Here is a 23581-nt window from a genome sequence, read left to right as displayed (position 1 = left end):
AGGTTTCTTTGATAGATCGTATCAGAAATTAGGTTATCCATCAGAGGACTACGGTTACCGACATAGCTGTCAAAATATGCAAGCTGAAATGGCAGTGGGCTGGTCATATCTGCCGAAGAATCGATAACAGTTGGGGTAGACGAGCTCTCGAGTGGAGACCACGAACAGACAGACGCAGGGTGGGACGCCCTCCTGCCCGCTGGACCGTAGGCGGGTAGCCGGTTGGAGGAGGAAGTCCGAGAACCGAGTGTTGTGGCGCTCATTGGGAGAGGCTGCAACTGAGATTTACCAACTCCTCAATGAGTGCTGGTGTTGCGGTACAATGCCAGGTAACTGGAACGGAGCGGTCATAGTTCCTTTGCATAAAGACAAAGGCTCTCTCCAGGTCCGCAACATTCACCACCCGCATCACCCTCTTAAGTATCGTTGATTCTGTATGCAAAAATATTGATTGAAAGGGTATATAGGGAGACAGAGAATAAAAAATCTTGGATGTGTTGGCATGGTATTTGAAGAAAGGGAATGGGATTTGTGGATTACGATCTTATCACTACGTATAATGTCACAGATAGGTCCTGGCTTAACAGAGTTCTGTGCCTTCTTAGATTTAGGAAATGCTTTTATTTGTGGGACACAATATCCGTTTATGGAGTGGACAGCCAATTGACGCGACCACTGGGATCCCTTTAGGGACTTTGGCTTGCGTTAGAATAAATAGAGCCTACACTGACTGGTTTAGCATCCACAGGGGTGTTAAGGCCTGCTTAATGTGTGCTTCGCCTTGGGTGTTTCATTTATTTAAAGAAAGTTATGTTAGGGATATAAAAGATGATAAAGAGGATTGCGAATCGAAAAGTTACTTCTTAAGTGCATGCTGTACGCTGACAATTAAGTCTTACTATCATCGTCGGTAAAACAGCTGCAAAAATAAGTAACTTTCCGGTATGATGTTTAAAAATGAAGGAATGAAAGGCGAAAGTAATGATGTTTGAAAGAGATGAAACGGTGACTGAGTGTAAGATCACGATAGAGAATTAAAGATTACAGCAAGAGAATGAGTTTGTATTGTTTGGGTATCCTGTTAACGAGAGATGTAAGGGGGTTATTGAAAGTGAAAGTGGGTAATCAGATAAATTTATTGGAGCCTGGAACTCTGTAATGAGGAGTCAGAAAGTGTCTCAAAAAGCTCTTTTGGATGTTCATGAGAGTGTTGTTCCCTACGCTGATGTCATTTATTATTGTTATCACTAAAGATCTAGCATACTCGTATCCTTGCAGCTGTAAAGTAAGAGGCCGAGAAACCTGCAGGTTACAGTGCACGTGACTGCACTAGTTCATCTTCAAATCCAATAGGAATTTTACTGACGGTTGTTATCCAAAAAACAACAAATAAATAATATAGTATCGGTACCTATAAACATACAGAATGTAAAAGCAATGCTCCTGAAATCATGAACCACGTGCTCCTTCAGTCCAACTAAAAAAGTCTAAGGGACATACCTACGCAAATTATCATTTTTTTCAGTTTACCATACAGAATTACCTACTCTGGAATATTACGAGTATGTATGGGATTTCTAAAGATGTGAGTGTTAAATTAAAGTAAACTATTTTTGCAGATACCAGAGCTTTTAACTGTTTTTGAAAAAGCTGCCCTTAATAAATTTACAGTAAGAGAGTTCCTTACTAGGCTATGGTCACATCAGCAACTACGTATCCAAGCAGTACCTAGGTATATTGAAATTTCTGGTATTAGCGACGATGCCACACCGTCGCCAAGTGAGTTAGGTACCATAAATTTCAATACTTACAGCTTGGACACGTTGCTGGTAACGCGGTCAATGAGGTTCTAGTGAGGCTGGGCTCTAACTTTTATAGAGAGCCGGTCGAGATTTTACAACGTTAACAGAAAATAATGGTACATTGTACCACATCCAACTCAATAGTTTAACATTATGAACAAATAACAAGGTCGGTTCTTCCATATCCGACAATCACAAGGGAAAGAAGAACAAATAATAAAGTCGGTAATACCATATACAACAGTAGTACTTGAAACGCAAGCAAGTAACAATGTGGGATGTGGTACATCCGACTCAAAATTAAAATAATGCGCAGTTAATACTGTTGGATGTGCCGTTTGCTACAATGTTACCTGTTCAGTACTGTTTATACAACTTCTATACGAAAATTTAATAAAATATTAATTGTTAAAAAAAATACATTGTATTAAGCAAGCATGTTAATGTGAGATGCTATAAAAATATATATTTGTTTAATTGTATCCGTTTTAATGGAACATGTTTGTACACAAATCTTGAAATTCTGTCATACATTGTCTTGAGATCTTTACCCGTTCCTTGATACACTAAGTCTATTATTGTTTAGAGCAAGACATTATAGTTTCATTATTTTTATAAATTAATTGATCTTAAAGACCACATAATAAAATTGTATAACGCAACTTGGGCTCCTCCCACTAACATGGCGGGAAGTGGTAGATACGACCGGCCGCCCCACTCGCCCGCCCCGGGAACAGTGTCGCAACATACTTACCGACAGTGTTAAGCGGTCGCCATGAATAGATCCGACTTTTTTCCATAAGAAAAATCGGGAAATATTCATAATTAAGAGCTGAAACTTTCCTAACACCTTCCTTATTGATATTATGACCTTCTAGTGCAATAAACTGAAAAATGGCCAAAAGTCAGTTACGACATTGTTAATTGCTACAGTCGACATATTCCCATCAAATTTCATCACTGTAGTACACACGGCACCTCCAAATGGTTGGCAGGGCACACAAACGTAGTGTATGTGTGCACACTAACGTGGTCTATGTGTGCAATAAAGCAGAAATCGGTAAATACACCAGTAACAAACCACACACACACACACAACAGCACAAACGAGTTTGCGCGTAGGCAAACGCCCTTACACCAGCTGTGACATAAAAATATCAACCGGTCGAGTAAGTCAAATAGTTATAAAATTGACTTGAAGCAAAATTTCACAACTTGTAGCTATACTCTTCGTAGCTCATTGGTAGTATGTTAGACTTATGAAACATAGGTCGTGAGTTCGAGTCCACTGATGGGTATTTTTATTTTACTTTATTTAAATTTAGCGTTAATTTAAACGCTGTTGAGTATAAAATAAATTTATTTGAAATTGACAAATGACTACAAGCTGCATAGCTGTCGACTATTTCTCTTCGCTAAAAATATATGATTCGTTCTTCATTTGAGAAGTAAAACCATTCTACCCTCATACAATATGAATAAACGAAATTAGTTTTTAGTTTTAGTGACAATTCACCTCTGCGTCTGCATAGTGATTCACTTTGTGATTTGTCAATTTATAATTAAGTAATTTATCTTCGCAGTCACTATGGAAAGTCATTTGACCATGTTCAAAAAGGCGGAGATAATTGAAGGGTCCGCAGACTAAAGCACATAAGTCATTTTTTCCTCAATTTTTTTTTAAATCGCCAGGGGCATTATATTGGTTCGACTCATAGCTGGACTAAACCACACATGTCAAATCACTATTATAAGTTGCTAAGTCTCAAATTGTTCCTTATGAACATTTTGATAGCTACCAATTTGTAATCAGGCTAAACAACATAAGTGAACTTATGTGAAAAGGAACAAATACTCCACAGTCGCATTGTGCCGATAAGGAACGACTTATGTTATAAGGTACGTAATAATTTTAACACCGTTTCTCAAGTGTCTTACTACCCACTTAATAAAAAATATATCGTCAAAGAATTTTGTTGAACACCAGTTAACTACGGGTGGTCTACAAGTGGTTACACGATATTTTTTATAACAATCCTGTGGGATATAAGTGATATTTTGCTTCAGTCTTAACTTTGATTCTATTTAAAACAGTACGTTCATATTGTGTGAAGTGAATTATTCTTAAAATGAATTTCGGAAGAGGAAAAAAGCTAGTGGAACTAGTGCAGCTGAGAAATGTACAGGATGAAAGTCCCACACAAAGTAAGTGTTTAAGCACAGTATTTATAAATTAACTATAAACTGATGCATATTTTTATATATACTCATTAATTGAAATTGCTTATGCTAATTTGTCTTTTACTTTATTCAAGGTGAAAATCAAGAAGAAAACGAAGGCACCATAAGCGTGTTGACGACTTCTCAAGCAATGAGATCAACCGATGATCCATACATGGAGCCAGTACCATCCACGTCAAACACATTCAGAGGAGTTGAGATCAGGTACGAAGATTCAGATGATTCTATAGCTGACCCCGACTTTGTATTGAACGAACCGGTATCGTCAAAAACGGGAACACATCGAACTGAAAATGTGACAAATGATAGTTCTTCAACGACTTCAGACTTAGAAATTGCAAATGAACCACCAAATGCAACAAATGATAGTTCTTCAACGACTTCAGACTTAGAAATTGCAAATGAACCACCAAATGCAACAAATGATAGTTCTTCTACGACTTCAGACTTAGAAATTGCAAATGAACCACCAAATGCAACAAATGATAGTTCTTCTACGACTTCAGACTTAGAAATTACAAATGAACCACCGGCGGTTGCTGGATTAAGCTTGCGTGTGTTGAAACAACAGAAGAAAAAAATGCGTAATACAGGCCAAAGTTATAAAACATTAAAAGGCAAAGAGATTCCTGAAAGAAGGTTGAAAGATCTGACACCATGTAGAATGAAATGTAAGGACCGACTCTCTTTAGAAGTTCGAAAAATCATTTTTAAGGAATACTGGCAATTAGGTTGTTATACTAAAAGATCTTCGTACATGGCTTCTTTATTAGATATAGAAGATAAAGCATCTGTATGGATACGTACAGAAGATCCCGATAAGCAAAAATTTAGAACCAAAACATATAAGTATAATCTCATTGTCAATGGAAAACGTGAACCAGTTTGTAGAGGTTGCTTACTTAAAACTTTGGATGAAAGTGATAACTTCATAAAAACAGTAGCTTTTAAAAAAAGATCCTCTACCGCTGGTACTGAAACAGACGATAAACGTGGAAAAAAAACACCTAAAAATAAAACTTCAGATGACACAAGATTACAAATAAAAAATCACATACTTTCCTTCCCATCTTATGAAAGCCATTACACGCGAAAGAGTACTTCAAAGAAATATTTACCATCACACTTGACAATACAACGAATGTATGATCAATACAAACTATCTCGACCCAGTGAACAAACACATCCCTCTATAAAAATCTACACACAAGAATTCAAGAAATTAAAATTATCATTTAAAAAACCCCGCGCCGATACTTGTTTCACCTGTGATAAATTTCAAATGAAAATAAAACTGTGTTCAGATGAAGAAGCAAAACAAGAACTGATGTCGGAGCACCAAGAGCATGTGCAATTAGGGGATGGTGCGTACAAGGAAAAGGCATTAGATACAAATATGTCTACAACAGATGACACCTATCAGACTTATACTTTCGATTTGCAACAATGTTTGCCCACTCCTATGCTAAAATCATCCGTTGCTTTTTATAAACGCCAACTGTGGACCTTCAACTTAACTATACACGACAACAAAACGGGAAAGTCTCACTGCTATGTATGGTACGAAACTATAGCAGCACGTGGAGCGAACCAAATAGCCTCATGTTTATACAAACACATCTGTACTATGGTTCCTCCATGTACCAAGCATATAACATTTTATTCTGACACATGTGGTGGTCAAAATAGAAATTCCCATGTCACTGCTATGTTTACATGGGTCATGCAGAACACACCAGTCCAGACAATAGATCATAAGTTTATGATTCCAGGACATAGTCACTTAGAGGTAGATACGGATCATGGTATCATAGAAAAGAAAAAGAAAAAGACCGATATAGAAATTTATCACCCCCATGACTGGATACAGTTAATAAAGTCCAGTGGAAAAAAGTTTAATGTCATACATATGAATCGCAATGACTTTTTAGACTTTTCTTCATTATTAAAAGGACCATTAGTCCTTAGATACAAAGATACATCGGGAGACCAGTTCAAATGGCTGGAGAAAAGATGGCTAAGGTATGAAAAAGACTTTGGTATTATTTTTTTCAAGAATACCTTAGACCGAAATTGTGATTTCCAGACTTTGAATCTGAAGAGAAGAGCTTCAGTAGTGCCCGATTCTATACCAGTGATAACTAACCAACCTTTACCTATATCTAAAGAAAAAAAAGATGATCTGATATCACTTTTACCGCTTATACCTGACACATTTCATAGTTTTTACAATAATTTGCCTACTTCTGAAACAGCTCGAAACACACTCCCAGATGTTTTCAGTAGTGAAGAAGAGTCAAATAATTAGATAATTATTAATCATACACACACACCTCTCTTCTGTGAGTGTATGATTAATATTATTATCTGAAATAAAAGCAACACTTCACTAGGCCTAATCACTTAAGTCATGTCTAAGGTGTAGTTAGTAAATAATACGTATCACATAAGTCACTCAAAGTCCGCTTTTGTCTTATTTTTATAGATTTTTTATGTTCATCTAATGTATTTCTTGTTTAATAATGTAAGTGTAATAAATAAATTATTAATTTCCAAATACATTGAGTTTTATTATGTTTTTTGTTGTTCCTGTAAAAACTAAAGTGAAAATGAATTATGACTTGTGTACTTTAGTCTGCCGACCCTCCAATTGTATTCTATGAACAAAATATTACAATTAGTGAAATCGCAAGACGTTTAACGGTAAGTAACATAGAATTGTAAATATTTTATTTGACTGTTAGAATATTTGTATTTGTATAAGCTAAGTATTTGTTTTTTTTGTTTGCAGAGGAGAACTGTTCAATTATGGGTTCACCGATACGCAGATTCGGGACAGTAGTCGTCTATACGGATGCATCACCACGCCATCGAGAAATCGTAGCTGCACATAGCGCTGATCCATTCTGCAGCACCCGTTCTACGGCCACAACACATAATCTATCCCTACAAACCGTACGGGTTCACTTGCGTGCTGCAGGGTTGCGGTGTCGGAGGCCGACGAAGAAAATTGCTCTAACCGATCAGCATCGTCGAAACAGAGTGCGTTTTGCGACTGACTATTTTAAACTTTGATTGGTGCAACAATGTGGTGATATTTAGTGATGAAAAGTCCTTTAAGTCAGACAAGGATGGATGGTAAGATATTATGGCGAAAAAGTGGTGAAAATTATAGTTATTGGGGTTAGCTCAGTAATTTTTATTTTTCCATTTGTATAAGATTTTAGTTATTTTGTTAAATACTTATTATTATTTACAATTATGGGTAAGCCAATGTGTTAATGATGTTATTGTTACTGAGGTTGGAATAAGTTATCTTATTTCTAGCTAATTAACATGTTGATTCATATAACTAATGACTTGCCTATTTACTTTAGTAAAACAGCCAGTCCATCCTTTTCTGATGTTTATTATGATTTAAAACTGCAAATTGAAAATTTTCCTTATTAATATAAACTACAACTATGTTTTAAAACGAAAAACAACAAAAACGTAACATCCTTAATGTTTATGTTACGGCAAGAATAAATTTTGTAATTTTAACACTTAATAACTTGTTTCATTTACTTTCTGTGTTGCTTTTATTCGTATATACTACAATACTATTATTAGCCATATTAAAAAATAAACTAAATCTATAAAAAAAAACAAAAAAGGAATTTTGCAAGTTCACAGGGATTTGAACCACCATACCGATTACAGTAAGTCTTGTATCATACCAACTGAGCCATTCAATCTATTACAATGCATTGCAAAATTTTGCTTCATATCATAAAAACAATGAATCATTGTCACTGGCACAACTACATGCTTACAATATCCGTGTGTGGGTTGCCCAGAACTAAATAATTACGTCGACGTCGCTGACACACACATACACTACCTACGTTAGTGTGCCCTGCCAACCATTTAACGTTGCCGTGTGTACTTATAGTTTCCGAGTAAATCGGCTGTGACAGACGGACAGACGGACCGACGGACAGACGGACATGACGAAACTATAAGGGTTCCGTTTTTGCCATTTTGGCTACGGAACCCTAAAAATATATGTACAAAAGGTGGGCTTAATGCTAAGAGCATTTTCTACCACTAGTAGGTACAGTGCGACAAACTTACCTATCTGTTCCGGTGAGAGCAAACTAAATTGATCCATATCTCATTGCTTACTAATGAATTGTATATTGATGTAGGTACTTATATTAAATGGGTTTATTAAAACTGCAATGGCAAATTACAACTACGGGCAAAGTTAAAACCTTATAGAATTAAGACATATTAGACTTTTACGTGATCTCTCACCGGAACGGATAAGTTTGTGGCACTGTATTTGTCACCGACATGCTAAGAAGAAGCCTAATCATTGTGTTTGATTAGGGAATCCTTACGGTGAACAGAATCAGTCGAAATATTTCACAAATTATATTATTTTCGGTTCAGTACACACAATCTGTATTAAACCACAGAAACGACTATTGTAATCTTATTTAGCAGATGTAGGTACTATCGGGGAACCGGTCAGTCGCACACTAAGTAGCATATTTATTTCTCAAGTCAACAGCACAATATTTATTATTTATTAAGATAGGCAGTTTTATAATAGTATTAATAAATAAATAAATATGTGGGGACATCTCACACACGGCCATCCGACCCCAAGCTAGGCATTCTATTTATAGGTTCTCTTTTAGTTTAGGTTGTTAATTAGTTTTAGAGCTTATTATTTTAATTTATTGTTTGTTTAAATAAAAAGCTCATTAAGAAAATATATAAATTCATATACACTCCCGGGCAATGAAAAAGTTCCACTCACAAAACACTGACGCCGAACAACCCACATTTTTTCAAACATAAATATGTATTTGAATTAAAAATTTAACAAAATATTACAATTTTCAGTTGGTAATCCTGATACTCTGTTAAATGTAATTCACTGTTGCAGAAGGCCTCGTTAAGCTAGCCTTTTCCATTAAGGTGTAACTTGGTGCTTTTCTAAGTGGAATCTTTTCATTGCCCGTGAGTGTATTTACTTACCAACTTCACAATATTATAATGTACTTTGCACACTCTTTGTCATCATATTATTGTCATGGATAAAAAATACATTGAATAAACTGCGAGCACTGTTTTAATACAAAACAAAGCAAATTATTAATTCTACACGGCTGAGCAGTTATCGGATTAAACAGGTAAAGCAAATAAAACGGTGGATTTAAATTATAGTTGGGAATGGAAAGGGCTTCAAATAAATATAAATAAGAACACTCACACCTTGTACTAATGTACTCTCTTGCGGGGTAGGCAGAGGTGCATTGCTGCTCCCACTTTTCACCAGTGTTATGTTAGTCCCAATGTAATAGGGGGCGGGCCTTTCGCCATTTTACGGGCACATCCAAGACCCGAGAACAAATATCTGTGTTTAAACAAATATCTGCCCCAGCCGGGAATCGAACCCGGGACCATCGGCTCAGTAGTCAGGGTCATTAACCACTACGCCATCCGGTCGTCTTCAAATTATATTGAGGATTTTCGATTTGAAAGATGAGCTATTGAGCAATTGACTATGCAAAATTTACTAAGCTATATGAGGTTGTATTCTTCAGACCCAACAAAATTGCAAAGATTCGTAAAAAAATTACTCGAATTTGTGTATTTTAGAACAAAAGTTGTTAAAAAATTACGAGTGTGATCTTACTATCTTTCAGACTTTATGTTATGTTTTATATTTATTAAGTACTTGCATACTTGTTTAGTTTTTAAGAAAATGTTGCCATGCCCTGCAGGGAGCTATGTTAAGGATACTTAATGTACATAGATGTAAGAACAGTGTAACAGTGTAACACCAACATAGTTGCAATAATAAATGAATATGAATATGACTATAGCCGGGACACCCTGTATTTCGTAACTCACAGGTAAAGTCTAGGATATTTTTTTACGCAATCTTAAACCCCGCTGTGACATAATGTTCCATATGAAATAAATTATTCCTTGCAAAGACCAAAACAATGAAGATTTTTTCTTAATCTCAATGAGAAAGTTCTAGATAAAATACTGTTTAAGAATTTATGTCGTAACAAAGTCGCGAGACAGCAGTTCCACGAAAAGTCGAGCATCACATAATCAGTTCAATATGGCTCTTAAGTAACGGAGATAAGGATGTTACTTGTACTCGTCGAGACACTTTTAAACATTATTTATTTAATTTACTGTTTTCTTTAACGTTGTTTATAACAATTTACGGTAAAGAGATGGAGGAGTTTGTTATTTATTTTATAACGAGTCAAATCCTCGGGGCTCTTTATTAATAATACTAGCTGTTCCCGCGCGCTTCGCTTCGCCTTAAAAAGTTTTCCCGTGGGAATTCCGGGATAAAAAGTAGTCTATGTTCTTTCCTAGGGTCTAGACCGTATGTATACCAAATTTCATTCAAATCCGTTCAGTAGTTTTGGCGTGAAAGAGTAACAGACAGATAGACAGACAGACACAGTTACTTTCGCATTTATAATATTAGTTAGGATTATCATCTAACAAAAGCTACTAAACCGAATAGAGAAGCCTGAAATGTAATCGGAAAATGTGTATTCAAATATGGAAAATATATCTCACACAAAAAAGGCTATTTTAAACCACATAGTTAGGTATACATAATATGTATAAGATCGAATTTAGCCGTGAGCATATATACTGTTGGCGGATTTATTTACCACATTACTTAAAATCAGGGGTATTAGGTATTTGTTTTACGTGTCAGTGTCTGTGTATCTTTCTGTTACAGCGTAGCTTCCAAATGACTAAACAGATTTTCATGGTCATGACTAATAACAGTGTTCTTAGTCATATTTTATCAAAATGCGCTTAGCCGTTCAAAAGTTATACGAGTTTTAGTGTTGAATGTCGGGGATTTTTAACGTTAGTTTTTTTAGGAGATTACTAATCTCGTTAGCATATAGTATTTAACTTGCTACTTTTATTAGTACTTAGATCCAAACTTTCATTATTATAGACGTCCGCAGACAAGACACACTGCGGCAACTTAACGAGTGAAGTGATGCTGACATACACTGCGGCGTATCCACTGCGGTGTTTGCGTGATTGTGTAGAAAGGCAGCAATGTTGTACGCACGTAGCGATAATGTCGACTCAGCGTCGGGCTCACGGCTTGCTGGTATGCAGATTGAGTGGATAAGTAAGGTTCGGTCGGACATTTATTGAGTGAAAATACATTATTTGTTTTAATGCGGACCAAATTTTTTGCTTCAGCCTGTGGGTGACAAATACGCGACGCTAAAGCTAATAATAATATGTGGGGATATCGCACACACAGTCATCCAACCCCAAGTTATATATTATGGGTATCGGACTGCTGATCTGTCTACACAAAATAAATAGATAGATACATAATTATTATACACTGGCAAGCAATGAAGATGTGCCAGTGACATATGGAACGTCAATGGCAAGTGGAACTTTTTCATTGCACGTGAGTTTATTATACGTCGTAGGTATCAACACCCAATAATCGAGTAAATATCTGTCTTAAAACAAATATCTGCCTGGCCGGGACTAGAATGACAGAGTATTAGGTAGGATTTCGATTTTTTTATTACAATTACTAATTTTATTTACATATTTTAAAATTTCTAGATGTAAAAAACTTTCGTAGTCAGTAAATAATGAAACAAAGCTTGCGTAAATAAGTTTCTTGTGAAAGTTTATAATAAAGAAGCGCAGTTGTAAAAGCTCCGAGTTGGAGCTTAATTATGATGAAAATACAAGTTTGATTTTTGTGTTGAACAAAGACGTTTCTTTGTTGATGAAATTTTCAGCATCTGCTTTTTAACCGATTGCTAAAAAGGAAGATGTTCTCCATTTGTCTATATCTTATATTACATGATAACTTCTTAAATACGTTTGATCTATAAAATGATCGTTAATTTCATGATATCATTAGTGTCATTACGTTTCTTTACGTAGTTTCCATGGTAAAAGTGGAAATTCTCTTTTGTCCGTATTTTAAAGAATGAAAAAATAACATAGTGCCACAAACTTATCTGTTCCGGTGACAGCTCACGTAAATGTGTAATATTTCTTCATTTTATAAGATTTTAAGTTTGCCAGTAGTGGTAATTCGCTCTTGTGGTTTCAATAAACCCATCTAATCTATATCAATATATAATTCATTAGTAAATAATGAGATATAGATCAATTTAGTTCGCTCTCACCGGAACAGATAAGTTTGTCGCACTGTACATGGAACAATGAACGAATGAAAAGACAAACTAAATGAACGGTCTGTTAGCTGAACGTCGTGGTAGCATGCCGGATACTCGGCTTTACACGCAGAATGGTTTGTAGCACGCCACCTCTTAGATTGACGATATAGGTACGAACTAGATGGTGTGGCACGTGGCACATACAAAAACAAGGCAACCCCACAGACAAACTGTATATAAACAGTTTTGTGGGACATTAACTGTAAAACCAACATAAATTATGTACACTTTAATAAATAAATAAGGCAAAAACGGTCCGCATTCTTTTACTGTCAAACGTTCCACCGAATAACAACCATTGCACCAATTAATTAAGTCACAAATCTTCTAACCGAACTCAATCAAAATAAGAGACGAGAGAGAGAGAGAGAGAGAGATTGACGGTCGAATGGCGTAGTGGTTAGTGGCCCTGACTGCTATGCCGAAGATGCCGGGTTCGATTCCCGGCTGGGGCAGATATTTGTTTAAAGACAGATATTTGTACTCGGGTCTTGGGAGTTCTTCTTCTTCTATCGTGTAAAATGCACTAAGCTAACTTCCTCCAGTGTTTTGCTACTCTTATTGCGAGATCATTGGCCTTCATCAGGTCTCCTTGACTGCATTTTGGGAGTTGATATTTATATTTAATATGTAACTATATATGTATTTGTGTAGATACATCAGCTGTCCGATACCCTTAACACAGGCTCTGCCTAGCTTGGGGTCGAATGTGAGACGTGTGTGAGATGTCCCAACATATTTATTTATTTAAGATCGCAAAAGTGTGGTGTTATTTGTGGAGACATTTATTTTGCACTGGGACTCCATCTAGTTGGTATATCGCTAATCTAACCACGCCACCATACCGGCACGTCTTTAGTCAGGGCTTCATGGCCAATAATAAAAGCCAATGTTTGATATCGCTGTTAAATAAGTAACTAGGCGCAGAGAGCACTTCCGAATAATCGTACGCACGCCATGTTGTTTCTATGCCAAGCAACTTTTTATTTTTGCTATTATACTATGAAGTTTATACCATTTTGAAACCCTGTTTAAGACAGCTTATTAATATTTTTTTTATGAAATTGCTCTATTTATATTTCTTTAAATAACACTTAAATTTAAAAACACGGTTTATGGACCAAACTGAACTAGGTACTTTCTTCAAGAAATTACCCTTGGAAATTATGTTTTTTTACAGCACCATCATAAATAATTACCTACGTACTTAACGATAAAGAAATCAGCAATAACTACTGAAACAGTCCTTGACCCCATCTGTACATATAGGTATATGCTATGAACTAGTACAGTGTACAACATACGTATAGATACTTATTTAATTTACTACACAAAGTTTTTTTATAATAAAATTATAACGAAGTTCTTATAAGATAGTGTCTGCTACTGCTTCACGGGTTAGTTATTGACTTAGACAAACGTCACTATTATTGCGATCGCCATAAATACGGCACTGTGGTTAGAGGAACTCGCATTAAACGTGTTTATCGTTGTCGATAATCGCAACCCATGCCGCGGCCGCTGAAAACATGATAAAATTCCCGCCAAATAACACATTTGACAGTTCCCCGTCATCGACCAATCAGACAAAAGGCAAAGGAGCGGCGCTCCAACAACCACGGCAAAGGCAGAAAGCTCAAACAGCCTAGACGCTTGGCACCAGATTTGTTTACATTTTTCGAATCCCACTCCTTCAGTCTGACTCACGTGGTGGTAACGTTGTTTACACGCTCCGGCCATGGCAGTTGGATAGAGGCCACGTGCGTTGTTGTATGTGTATGTGCGAGTGTCCGTGCGTTGTTGTATGTGTGTGTGCGAGTGTCTGTCAGTGTGTAAAGGAATACAGTTTAGCGCGCTTGCGTTTTGTAGCGTTTTCGGTTTAGAAACTTAATGTGGATGGGATTTTGTTGATTGTATCTTGCGACAAAGACAGTCTGTTTAAAAATAAAACCTTACTTTAAAAAAAATATGCAAAACGCAGGAGAGAGGTATGGAATTTTTGGGATGGAGTTATTGTTTTAACTGCTATCGAACAGCTGTGATTGGTTATTTTAGAGTCTTTTATTGAAAGTTTTTCAGTATACCGGGTACATTGACCTACTGAAAGGGAAATCACAGATAAAATTTAACCCTGTACCTATACCACTAAACTTTTGTCGATGATAGTAATTTCCTGCAAGTCTTCCGTTAGTAAAGTATGTATTACAATGTTATAAACTAAAGGTGTTACCTGACATTAAAATAATATTTATGTCAGACGCCACCTTAAATCGCAGTCATTCTCATTTTCACATAAAGTCCTAAAATTTTTGGCCAAACTTATTTCTTATTCATGATTGTCCAGCTGAGCGATATAAAGAAGCCATATAAAAATACGCACAGTACGAAAAACTTCGCAAACCACTTTTACATAATTTATATGTCACGTGACACGATAAAATATGCGTTATTCATATTTTATTATCACGTACCTACGCCGAAATTCTAGTGTCTGCTCGCGAGACATTTAAATGGGCTGGCAATATTCCAAGTGTGTTTTTTTAAATGGAGAAATGTTAAGTATCTGAAAACACAAGTTCAGGAAAGTCGGTTAAGGATTGCGTTTGAGGTCAAGGGCTTATGGTAAGCATCCACCTATCAGTATCGTACATATCGGATGAAACGGATTTTCATAAATGTATGGAGAAACGGCGTCGGCAATGCCGATGAAGTGGACGCACTTGTGTGAATTTCTATAGAAATTATACGTACTGAATGCGATGCTTCCGTTGCGTACGATGCACGATGAAAAAACCTAGATTCTTTCTCAGGGTTTAGACCATGTGTATACCAAATTTCATTCATATCCGTTCAGTAGTTTTGGCGTGAAAGAGTAACAGACAGACAGACAGACACACATAGGTACTTTCGCATTTATAATATTAGTTAGGAAGTTAGGATAAAGTACTTGAGTAGCATAGTATCCATGTGAAATGGACCTAAATATGGGTACTTAACTTATATAAGCCAATCTTCGACGTCTAAAAAGGGTTCAATTTTTACAAATATTCACAAATCTAAGGTAAGGGTAAGAATCGGATCCCAATAAATCCAATATGTAACCTCTTATCGAAATATTCTCAAAAGCTATTGTACAACACAATAGTATACATTTATATGCGAATAAATAAAATATGACTTCCAGAAGGGGCCTACAGAAATGGGTCAGCGCTTTTGGTATCGAAATTCGGGGAAATATTGTTCGGCGACTTTGAGAAATAAGCTCGTCATTTAAAGTGTATCCTATATTATTTCAGTTGATATATTTAGTGGAGCTTATACAGAATGAAGCCGAAAGGGTGCGAGAGCCTTATTCTGGACAACTTTTGTTCCTCAAGTTACTCTTCTCCGTAAGCTTGTATCCGTAACCGGGTATAGAACACTTGTAAAAATTAATGCTTAATCTGAATATGGTTAGATACCATTAATTTACATGATACCACTGATAGGGAAGAGGCAGTGGGCAAATACGGGCTGAAAATGATGATGATGATGATGAAACATTGTATGTCTAGCACTCAGTTTTTTTGTTTGATGGGAGGTTTTGTTTGGATATTTTTTTCGAAGTTTGGGAAGGTAATTAACAGCGATGGTATGATAATTATCTCTATGTTTTCATAGTTTCATGGGTGCATGCTATAATTTTTAGGTGAAGAAGCTTAGGGGCCGTCCATTAGTCACGTGAGGTCGTTTATCTAATTTTTTGACCCCTCCCCCCCCCCTTTGAACCTCACGTGATTAAAATGGACGGCCCCTTATATTATGGCTAACAAACCATAAGTTTTAAGTTCATAATCGATACAGTTATTATTTATCGCCCATGTGAGTAATACTACGGCAACTTATAAAGGCCTCGCAGCAGAAATTGACCTATTACGTGAATTACTGTGCGATGAATCCATTGGAATATAAATAATAAATACGAGACGTGATTAAAGTCATTACGTATACTTGGTAACTGAACATGCCAGTAAATACTAAATCGAAGTTAGTCGTAACTATTTTAAATGGGTTTTGAAAGCTGCGGTTAGATGCAAAATCCTGGACGTTTGACACAGGTCGGTCGTAGTAAGGACAGTATAGACAAATGGTGATACTCATGTGCACAAAATGTGAGGATGGTGTTAGTTTTGGGTCTATCAGTATTAGGTACTAAAATAACAATAGATATACGTCCTATTACACTGCATACACTTACAAAACTATCGCCCAAGTTACGACAGCATATACAGGATGAGTCTTTCATAGGTGCACATCCGGGAGTATGTCACAGAGCTTTTCATTCCGAACAATTTTTGTTATTCCAGAAAAAAAAATATCTACTCTCCATACACAGTGTCATGTAAACAACCAATTTTTGTGTGGGAAGGCATCTTTTTTAAAAAATTAAATAACTGATTAATTTCAATATTGTCAGTACTGTCGGACACCGGATCCTAAAACAGTTACCTCTGCCGTCGTCACCTGAACTTCGGCGCTCCAGGGCGCAACTACCTGTGGGTCACTCTATAATCACGAAGAACTAAGTTTCTGAGCGCTGCTACGCGAGCCACAACTCTATCTCGTTGTATTAAACATGCCGATCGGACCACAGGTAGATAAATCATTTATTTACTAAGAAAACTAATAACAAAGGATGAGATAGATACAGAACAGTTAAGTCAAGAGGCGAAATGTGTGTCGAAGCAGACGAAAAGAAAGAAGCAACTCAGCGCATATGTTTGACCTTAGGAACAAACCACAGATTTTCAGTTACTCCTCCCATTTAATTTAATTTTTCTCTCTTCGCTCTCGTTCGTTCGTTTTTCGTCAGTATAAAGTGACCCCCCTGCAGCGACGTTGATAGCTCACTTAAGTGGATTTTCGCATAATTGAATCTGGCTTAACTTTCCTTCATCGTGCATGACGTGCTCACCTCGAAGCAAGGGGTTGGGAAATGTGTCGTAACTTGTGTGCAGTAAGAGCGACATTTGACACGCAGGCGTTGAGGATATCTAGTAGCAGTGAAAGGTAAAGATAAAGATACATTAGCAAAAAGTTCTTGAATGTCGCCTACATTGATCGGGGTCAAGAAAAGATATCACCCTGTATTTATTGCAAATAACACAGCCATCCGATGACCGTCGGATAGGTTCCTACAGACACACGTACTTAAACTGCATTCGTTTATGTTTGGCATAAAAGGTAAACAATCTTTGTGTGTCTTTTTAATCAAAATATTATTAAACTAAGAAACTACTGCAAAAATAAATGGTACGTAAAATTTATTCAACAGTTTGATGGCCACGCTAGAGAGCAACGCCAAACATATAACCTCTTTTATTCACTGTGGGTCAAAAAAGACTACCTTCTTTGTAAGCGAATAGCACTGAATAACATTTTAAACGTTATCTCATAATTAACCCGCGGGGGGTTGCGTAAACTTTTAAGACCAGCAATGAAGCATACGGGGTTTATTATGCCGCTATTAAAGTTATGGAATCAAATAAACTGCCTACCCTTGTACAGTAAATTAGGTGGAGCATATTTAAACCTCCCCAGTTTCAAAGGTGCCTTATAAATATATTTGAGGAGATCTTTGTATACAGGTAGGTGAGTTCTCGAGTGCAGACAACTAATATCCTAATGTTGGTGATCTGACCCTTTTGGCTTCCTAAACCCCTTTAATACTCTTTTATAACATACTTTATTTGATGGACCTATTCGAGGTTTTTTTAAGTTATGTACCTAACCCGTCGTCACTTTGATTGATTAGATTAGGTTCAAATTGTCATATAAAAAGGTAAAACCCTCCCTTTGCCGATTACATCTACTGGTACCTCTTAAAAATATAGTAAAATCAGTTTCAAAAAGTTTAATAGTAAAGACTTTTGAATGAAAATGGCACGAACAATTTTCTTCGAAAGAAATTGCTCTCGCATAAAACCGTACTAAGATTGCTTTCATCTGTATGTTGGTGGATCTAGTGGGGAGTTTATAATTAGGTAGGTACGTACAATAACAAAAAAAAATGTGAAAAACTTAATTTTACACTTGTGTTCCTAACGCAAACTTGTTTTAACAAAGATTTTCAGATTCAAAATGTATACACTAATTTCATTCTTAACTGTTATTTTGTTTTGACTCCGCGATAGGGCCCCCGACAATATGCAACAAAAAAATATCAACAGCCATTCAACAGCCTTCACCGACGCAACAGTAACGACACGTAGGTACTAACCTGACAAGTTTCAACATAATGATAACGTAGCAATGACACATTGTTGCACGAATCCTAATCCTAACTAATATTATAAATGCGAAAGTAACTGTGTCTGTCTGTCTGTCAGTCTGTCTGTTACTCTTTCACGCCAAAACTACTGAACGGATTTGAATGAAATTTGGTATACATATGGTCTAGACCCTGAGAAAGAACATAGGCTACTTTTTATCCCGGAATTCCCACGGGAAAACTTTTTAAGGCGAAGCGAAGCGCGCGGGAACAGCTAGTTATAAATAAAGCCATGTACGGACTATGCTTTAAAGGGGGGTTACTCTACACTGACGAAAAACAAACAAACGAGAGCTGTAGTGCAATTGGTACGTTTAATACAACGAGATGAAGTCGTAGTTCACACATTAGCGCTCTGAAACGTGGTTTTTAGTCTTATAAAGCGACTCTTAGTACGATTACGCGTATGTTTACTGCCTATAAACGGGTAATTCTACGCGCGTATACGCTTAGCTACAATACTGACAGTGCGGTCCGAGGATATGCGTAACCGGACCACGCGTATTTGGAACGTACAATATGCCTACACGGCTTTATAATAATAATAGTTATTATTATGTCGTTTGCATGTTTATTTTACAGAAAATTCAGGCGCCATATTCAGAGAAACATTGGGTTTCCATTGGTTATTTATATTAGTGTTAACAATTACAATGATACCTATATTATGTGCATATTGAGCCGTGTGTCTCGGTTGCTGCTTCGGCAGCAGTCGTTCATCCTAGTCAGAGGCCTTGACTTCGGGGCAGCTTGAAAACATCTGACAGTCGGGTTGGTCACTCTACGCACAATCTTGCTTGTGTTAGGATCCATCAACCCGCACAAGACCAGCGTGTTGGACTAGGACTAAACCCTTCCTTTGTTAGAATCAGACCCGTGCCCCCGCAGTGGGGACATGCATGATGGGTTGTGATGATGAAATGTGGTAAAATTAATTGGGAGCATATAATTAACGTTCAGCATAGTCACGACTCACGTTATTTCCACTTACATTTAACGGGTAAACCCGAGGACAATAAATATAAAATGTTATCGAATTCGCCTGATGTAGGCTTTTAATGCCGGCCGTAAATAAACCTGCGAAGCCTTTGTTGATTGACGGACATTATCGTAATTTTTGTGACGAATCGAATATTTACAATAAAATAAAACAAGTTGAATGAAATTTTCATGCAGACAACTCGACATAAATCACTTTTTTTTTGTTGTGGAATATTTGTCATATTTTTGGCATCTGGTTTATTCCAATTTATTGATTATTATAGTTTGAAAAAGTACCAATAATAAAAAAAAACAAAAAAAAAGTATACTAGTACTAGTATTTTATCAAGACATGCTTCATAAGAAGAAACGTGAATATTTAAGAGAGTTAATACGCTAATAATACGTAATCTTTACTAACTAACTAAATAAATAAAATATTTTTTTAAATACACATGGGTGATTTTTACATGTTTGAACTAGGTACTTAAATAAATCGTGGAAACAATATAAATTATACCTCTACTCTATTGCCATATTTGATATTGTGACCACTGCTGGTATAAAAGTTAATATTTACACAAGCACTCACGCCTTGTACTAATGTACTCCCTTGCGGGGTAGGCAGAGGTGCATTGCTGCACCCACTTTTCGCCAGAGTGTTATGTTAGTCCCAATGTAATAGGGGGCGGGCCTATTGCCATTTTACGGGCACATCCAAGACCCGAGAACAAATATCTGTGTTTAAACAAATATCTGCCCCAGCCGGGAATCGAACCCGGGACCATCGGCTCAGTAGTCAGGGTCACTAACCACTACGCCATTCGGTCGTCAGTTAATATTTTATCACGTGTTATAATTAAATTTTCTTCGCATTGGCAATCATTGTGTCTAGTTAAACGTATATTAACCTGAAATAGCCTATTAGATACTGGTCGTGAGCTCGAGTTCTTTACAAAGACAAGCGGATACTATAACAGACATACATAGTAGGTTACGGCATTGGGCATAGATTATAAAGGCTGCTAGTTTTAACGATCTCGTAATTATTCAGTTTCTTTTGAATCATTTTTTTACTCTGTCGAAAGGCTATCTAGAAATTCTAGTATTTAAAGCATTAAGCATTACCTTTTCGCTTGGCTCGCAATATAGGAACTTATTCAACTATTTTTTGCTGTGCTTGTCTTAAGTTAACGGGAAGAAATTGTATCTAAAGCTATACAAATGAGAACTTATTGCGTGCGCATCATTTATAATGCAGCGCAATGTACATAAAGAATCATCCACATTGCCGGAAGAAGTACGCACTCGAAACAACAACTGTACTTACTAGCCAACTTCTGAAAGACTAATCAAAACTTCCACAAGAGGCGATCTCCATAAACGCCCGACTTTATACGAAAAAAACTCAATGATCCGAAAAATCTTTACGAGAGCGCCGCCGCTCGGACGTTATTTCACAAAATGAAAAGGAAATTAAATTGCGCCATCAGCATCAATAATTCAGGGGCTAAAGCTTTTATAGGGGCGAAATCTCGTTGCCGCCATGACAGTTATTATCCCGCGTCAATTTTTAATGCCGCCGACAGGTGTCAGCGGTGCACGCGCCTTGTTGACACGCCGCCCACGCACCACGAGGGAACAACAACAGTACTCACCCGAGCGTCGTCATGGTGACGATGGTGTACCAGAAGGCGGCCGGAATGGATGTGAAGTTGGTGTCCTGCTCGTTCTTCTCCGCGTAGAACATGACGGTGGCGAAGATGATGATGGCCATCGCCAGCGAGAACACCAGGAAACCCAGCTCGCTGGCGCATGACTTGAGCGTGTAGCCGAGGATGCGGAGTCCCTGCGAGTGTCGCGAGAACTTGAAGATGCGGAACACCCGGAACACTCTGAGGGTCACGAAGGCGCCCGACACGTCGTCGTTGTCCGTGATGCCCAGCCCGATGTAGTAGGGCAGGATGGCCACCACGTCGATGATGGACATGACGGAGCGCACGAACTTGCAGCGGTCCGGCGCCGCGAACAGCCGCAGCAGGTACTCCGCCGTGAAGATCATCACGCACGCCGTGTCCAGGCAGAAGAACACGATCTTGTACCGCTCCCCGCACGGCAGCGTGCCGGCGCGGCCCGGCCGGTGCCCGCACGGGACCGTCTCCACCACGTTGGCCATCACCGACACGGCGATGAAGAACCCCGTCACGTAGTAGAACACCAGAGCCGCCGTGGACGTGTGCGGGTTCTCGAACGCGCGCCACATTTTCTGGCGCAGATCCGTGAGCTGCGGCAGCGACTGGTCGCCTGCCTCGCTGAGCTTGTCATCCATGAGACGCTCGGCATTCTCCCGCTTCCTATCTCTGTAGTCCTCGTAACAACAGTCCCCAATGACATCTGGAAGAATGCCGAAGAAGGCAAGCTCCTCATCGTAGCCCGTGAGACACTCGTGCTTGGGGTAGTGGAGCTTGCCGGTGCGGTAGTAGTTTAGTATGTGTCGGAAGATATCCGGGTCCCGGTCGAAGAAGTACTCCCTGGAGTCCTCGTCGTAGAAGAACTCTCTCTCGGTGGATCCGAGGAGGGAATCGGGGTACTTTTCGAGCGTGTTGCGCCAGGTCTCGAAGCGGCGGCCGGACACGTTGATGAGTAGCTTCTCGTCCTCGGCGCGACGGCGGTCCTTGGGCACGGGCGGCGGCGGCAGCGGGTGCGTGGCGATGGGCACCCAGCCGATGGCGGCGGCGCGGGCGAACGGCAGCCAGGCAGCCACGGACGCCATGCCGGTGTCCGCGCCGGCGGTTGCCGCGAGACTGCCGCCCCCCCCGCCGCGAGGAGCCGCCCCCCCGCCGCGAGGCTATTTCTGTCCCGCCCAGATGGTCCGGTGTTGTCTGCTGCGGCTGGTGCGAATAGCGCGTTTCACGAGCAAATGGGACGGTCGGGTTTTTGTTCTGTGTTTTTAATCGGCATGGGAGTTTGATAGGTATTGGATTTATTGCTGGCGGTGCACTATTTTATTTATAACTCAATCTATGTTCACCCGTGGTTAAATTTACCACTGATTTCGCATGGTTGGGTCATTGTGTCTCGGCAACATTTTCCCTGTGACTGCGGGGCGGGGGCGCGCTGGCAACTCGCTCCCGGGAGGCGCCGCAACGCGCGTGCGCGGCCCGTGACGTCACTCTCTAATAAATTGATTTTCATACGCCCGTCCCTTTCCCCCACCACCCGTCGCCATATCCTCCATCTCTCTCTGCCGCCTTTAAGCTTTGGTGACCTTTTGTATATTTTCACGGCTTTAAAGAGGTTTTTTTTAAAAGGCTTTCAGTGGACCTGCTGAAAAGATCTGAAAACAGCCCTCGGCCGCATTTATTTTTTAAGAACATTGCGCGGCTATTCGCAAATGTAACGGTCAAACAGACGGGGCGTTTTTTTAAAGAAGCTTGTTTATTTTATAGCCTTTTCGCTTTTTATTATTACTATTCTCAAGTAAATGTATAATTCAAGGACCTGCCTGAACTATAAACAACCTTACTTTATCTTTTTCTGCTGGCTTTAAATTTGCATGACAAAAATATATTTATTTGGAGATTCCTCTCTTACGAGTTAACTGTTTCAAAATTGTATAATTTTACGTAAACTACGATAAACATAACTGGTAAAAAAAATATACTAAGTATTATGGTCATTATGAGGGTTCTATGTCCAGCAGTTTGTTGATCAACTTGACTTCAAGCTAAAGACTACAGCACAATAATATAAGTTCAAATACAACGAATAGTGAGTGCAGCCATTAGAATTTCATAGATTACTGATTCATGGGAGATGAAGGTTGAAAGAGTATTATGGCGCTCTTTGTAATAGGCCTATCTCCAGCAGTAGCTAAATCAACCTGACTTCGAACCTGGCACACTGTAATACAAGTGAATTGACTTTCTACCACATACAGGGCGCAATTCAAGTAATGTAAATTTCATGTTGAC

At 38.3% G+C, this 23581-nt stretch overlaps 1 protein-coding gene across 2 annotated transcripts in view; it reads right to left on the bottom strand.

Moving 5' to 3' along the window:
* Positions 1-22722, bottom strand: part of LOC105386680 (potassium voltage-gated channel protein Shal) — a 72557-nt gene extending 49835 nt beyond the window's left edge. For both annotated transcript variants that reach the window (XM_038110172.2, XM_038110173.2), the window contains exon 1: positions 21266-22722. In XM_038110172.2, coding sequence (XP_037966100.1) covers positions 21266-22380 — 1115 coding nt within the window. In that variant the 5' untranslated portion in view covers positions 22381-22722. The remainder of the gene's footprint in view (positions 1-21265) is intronic.
* Between the last annotated feature and the right edge of the window lie 859 nt (positions 22723-23581).

Source organism: Plutella xylostella, chromosome 27 (genome assembly GCF_932276165.1).
Source record: "Plutella xylostella chromosome 27, ilPluXylo3.1, whole genome shotgun sequence".
NCBI classification, from domain to species: Eukaryota; Metazoa; Arthropoda; class Insecta; order Lepidoptera; family Plutellidae; genus Plutella; species Plutella xylostella.
The sequence above is the reverse complement of the archived record's forward strand: the minus strand, read 5'-3'. Positions and strand labels throughout refer to the sequence as shown.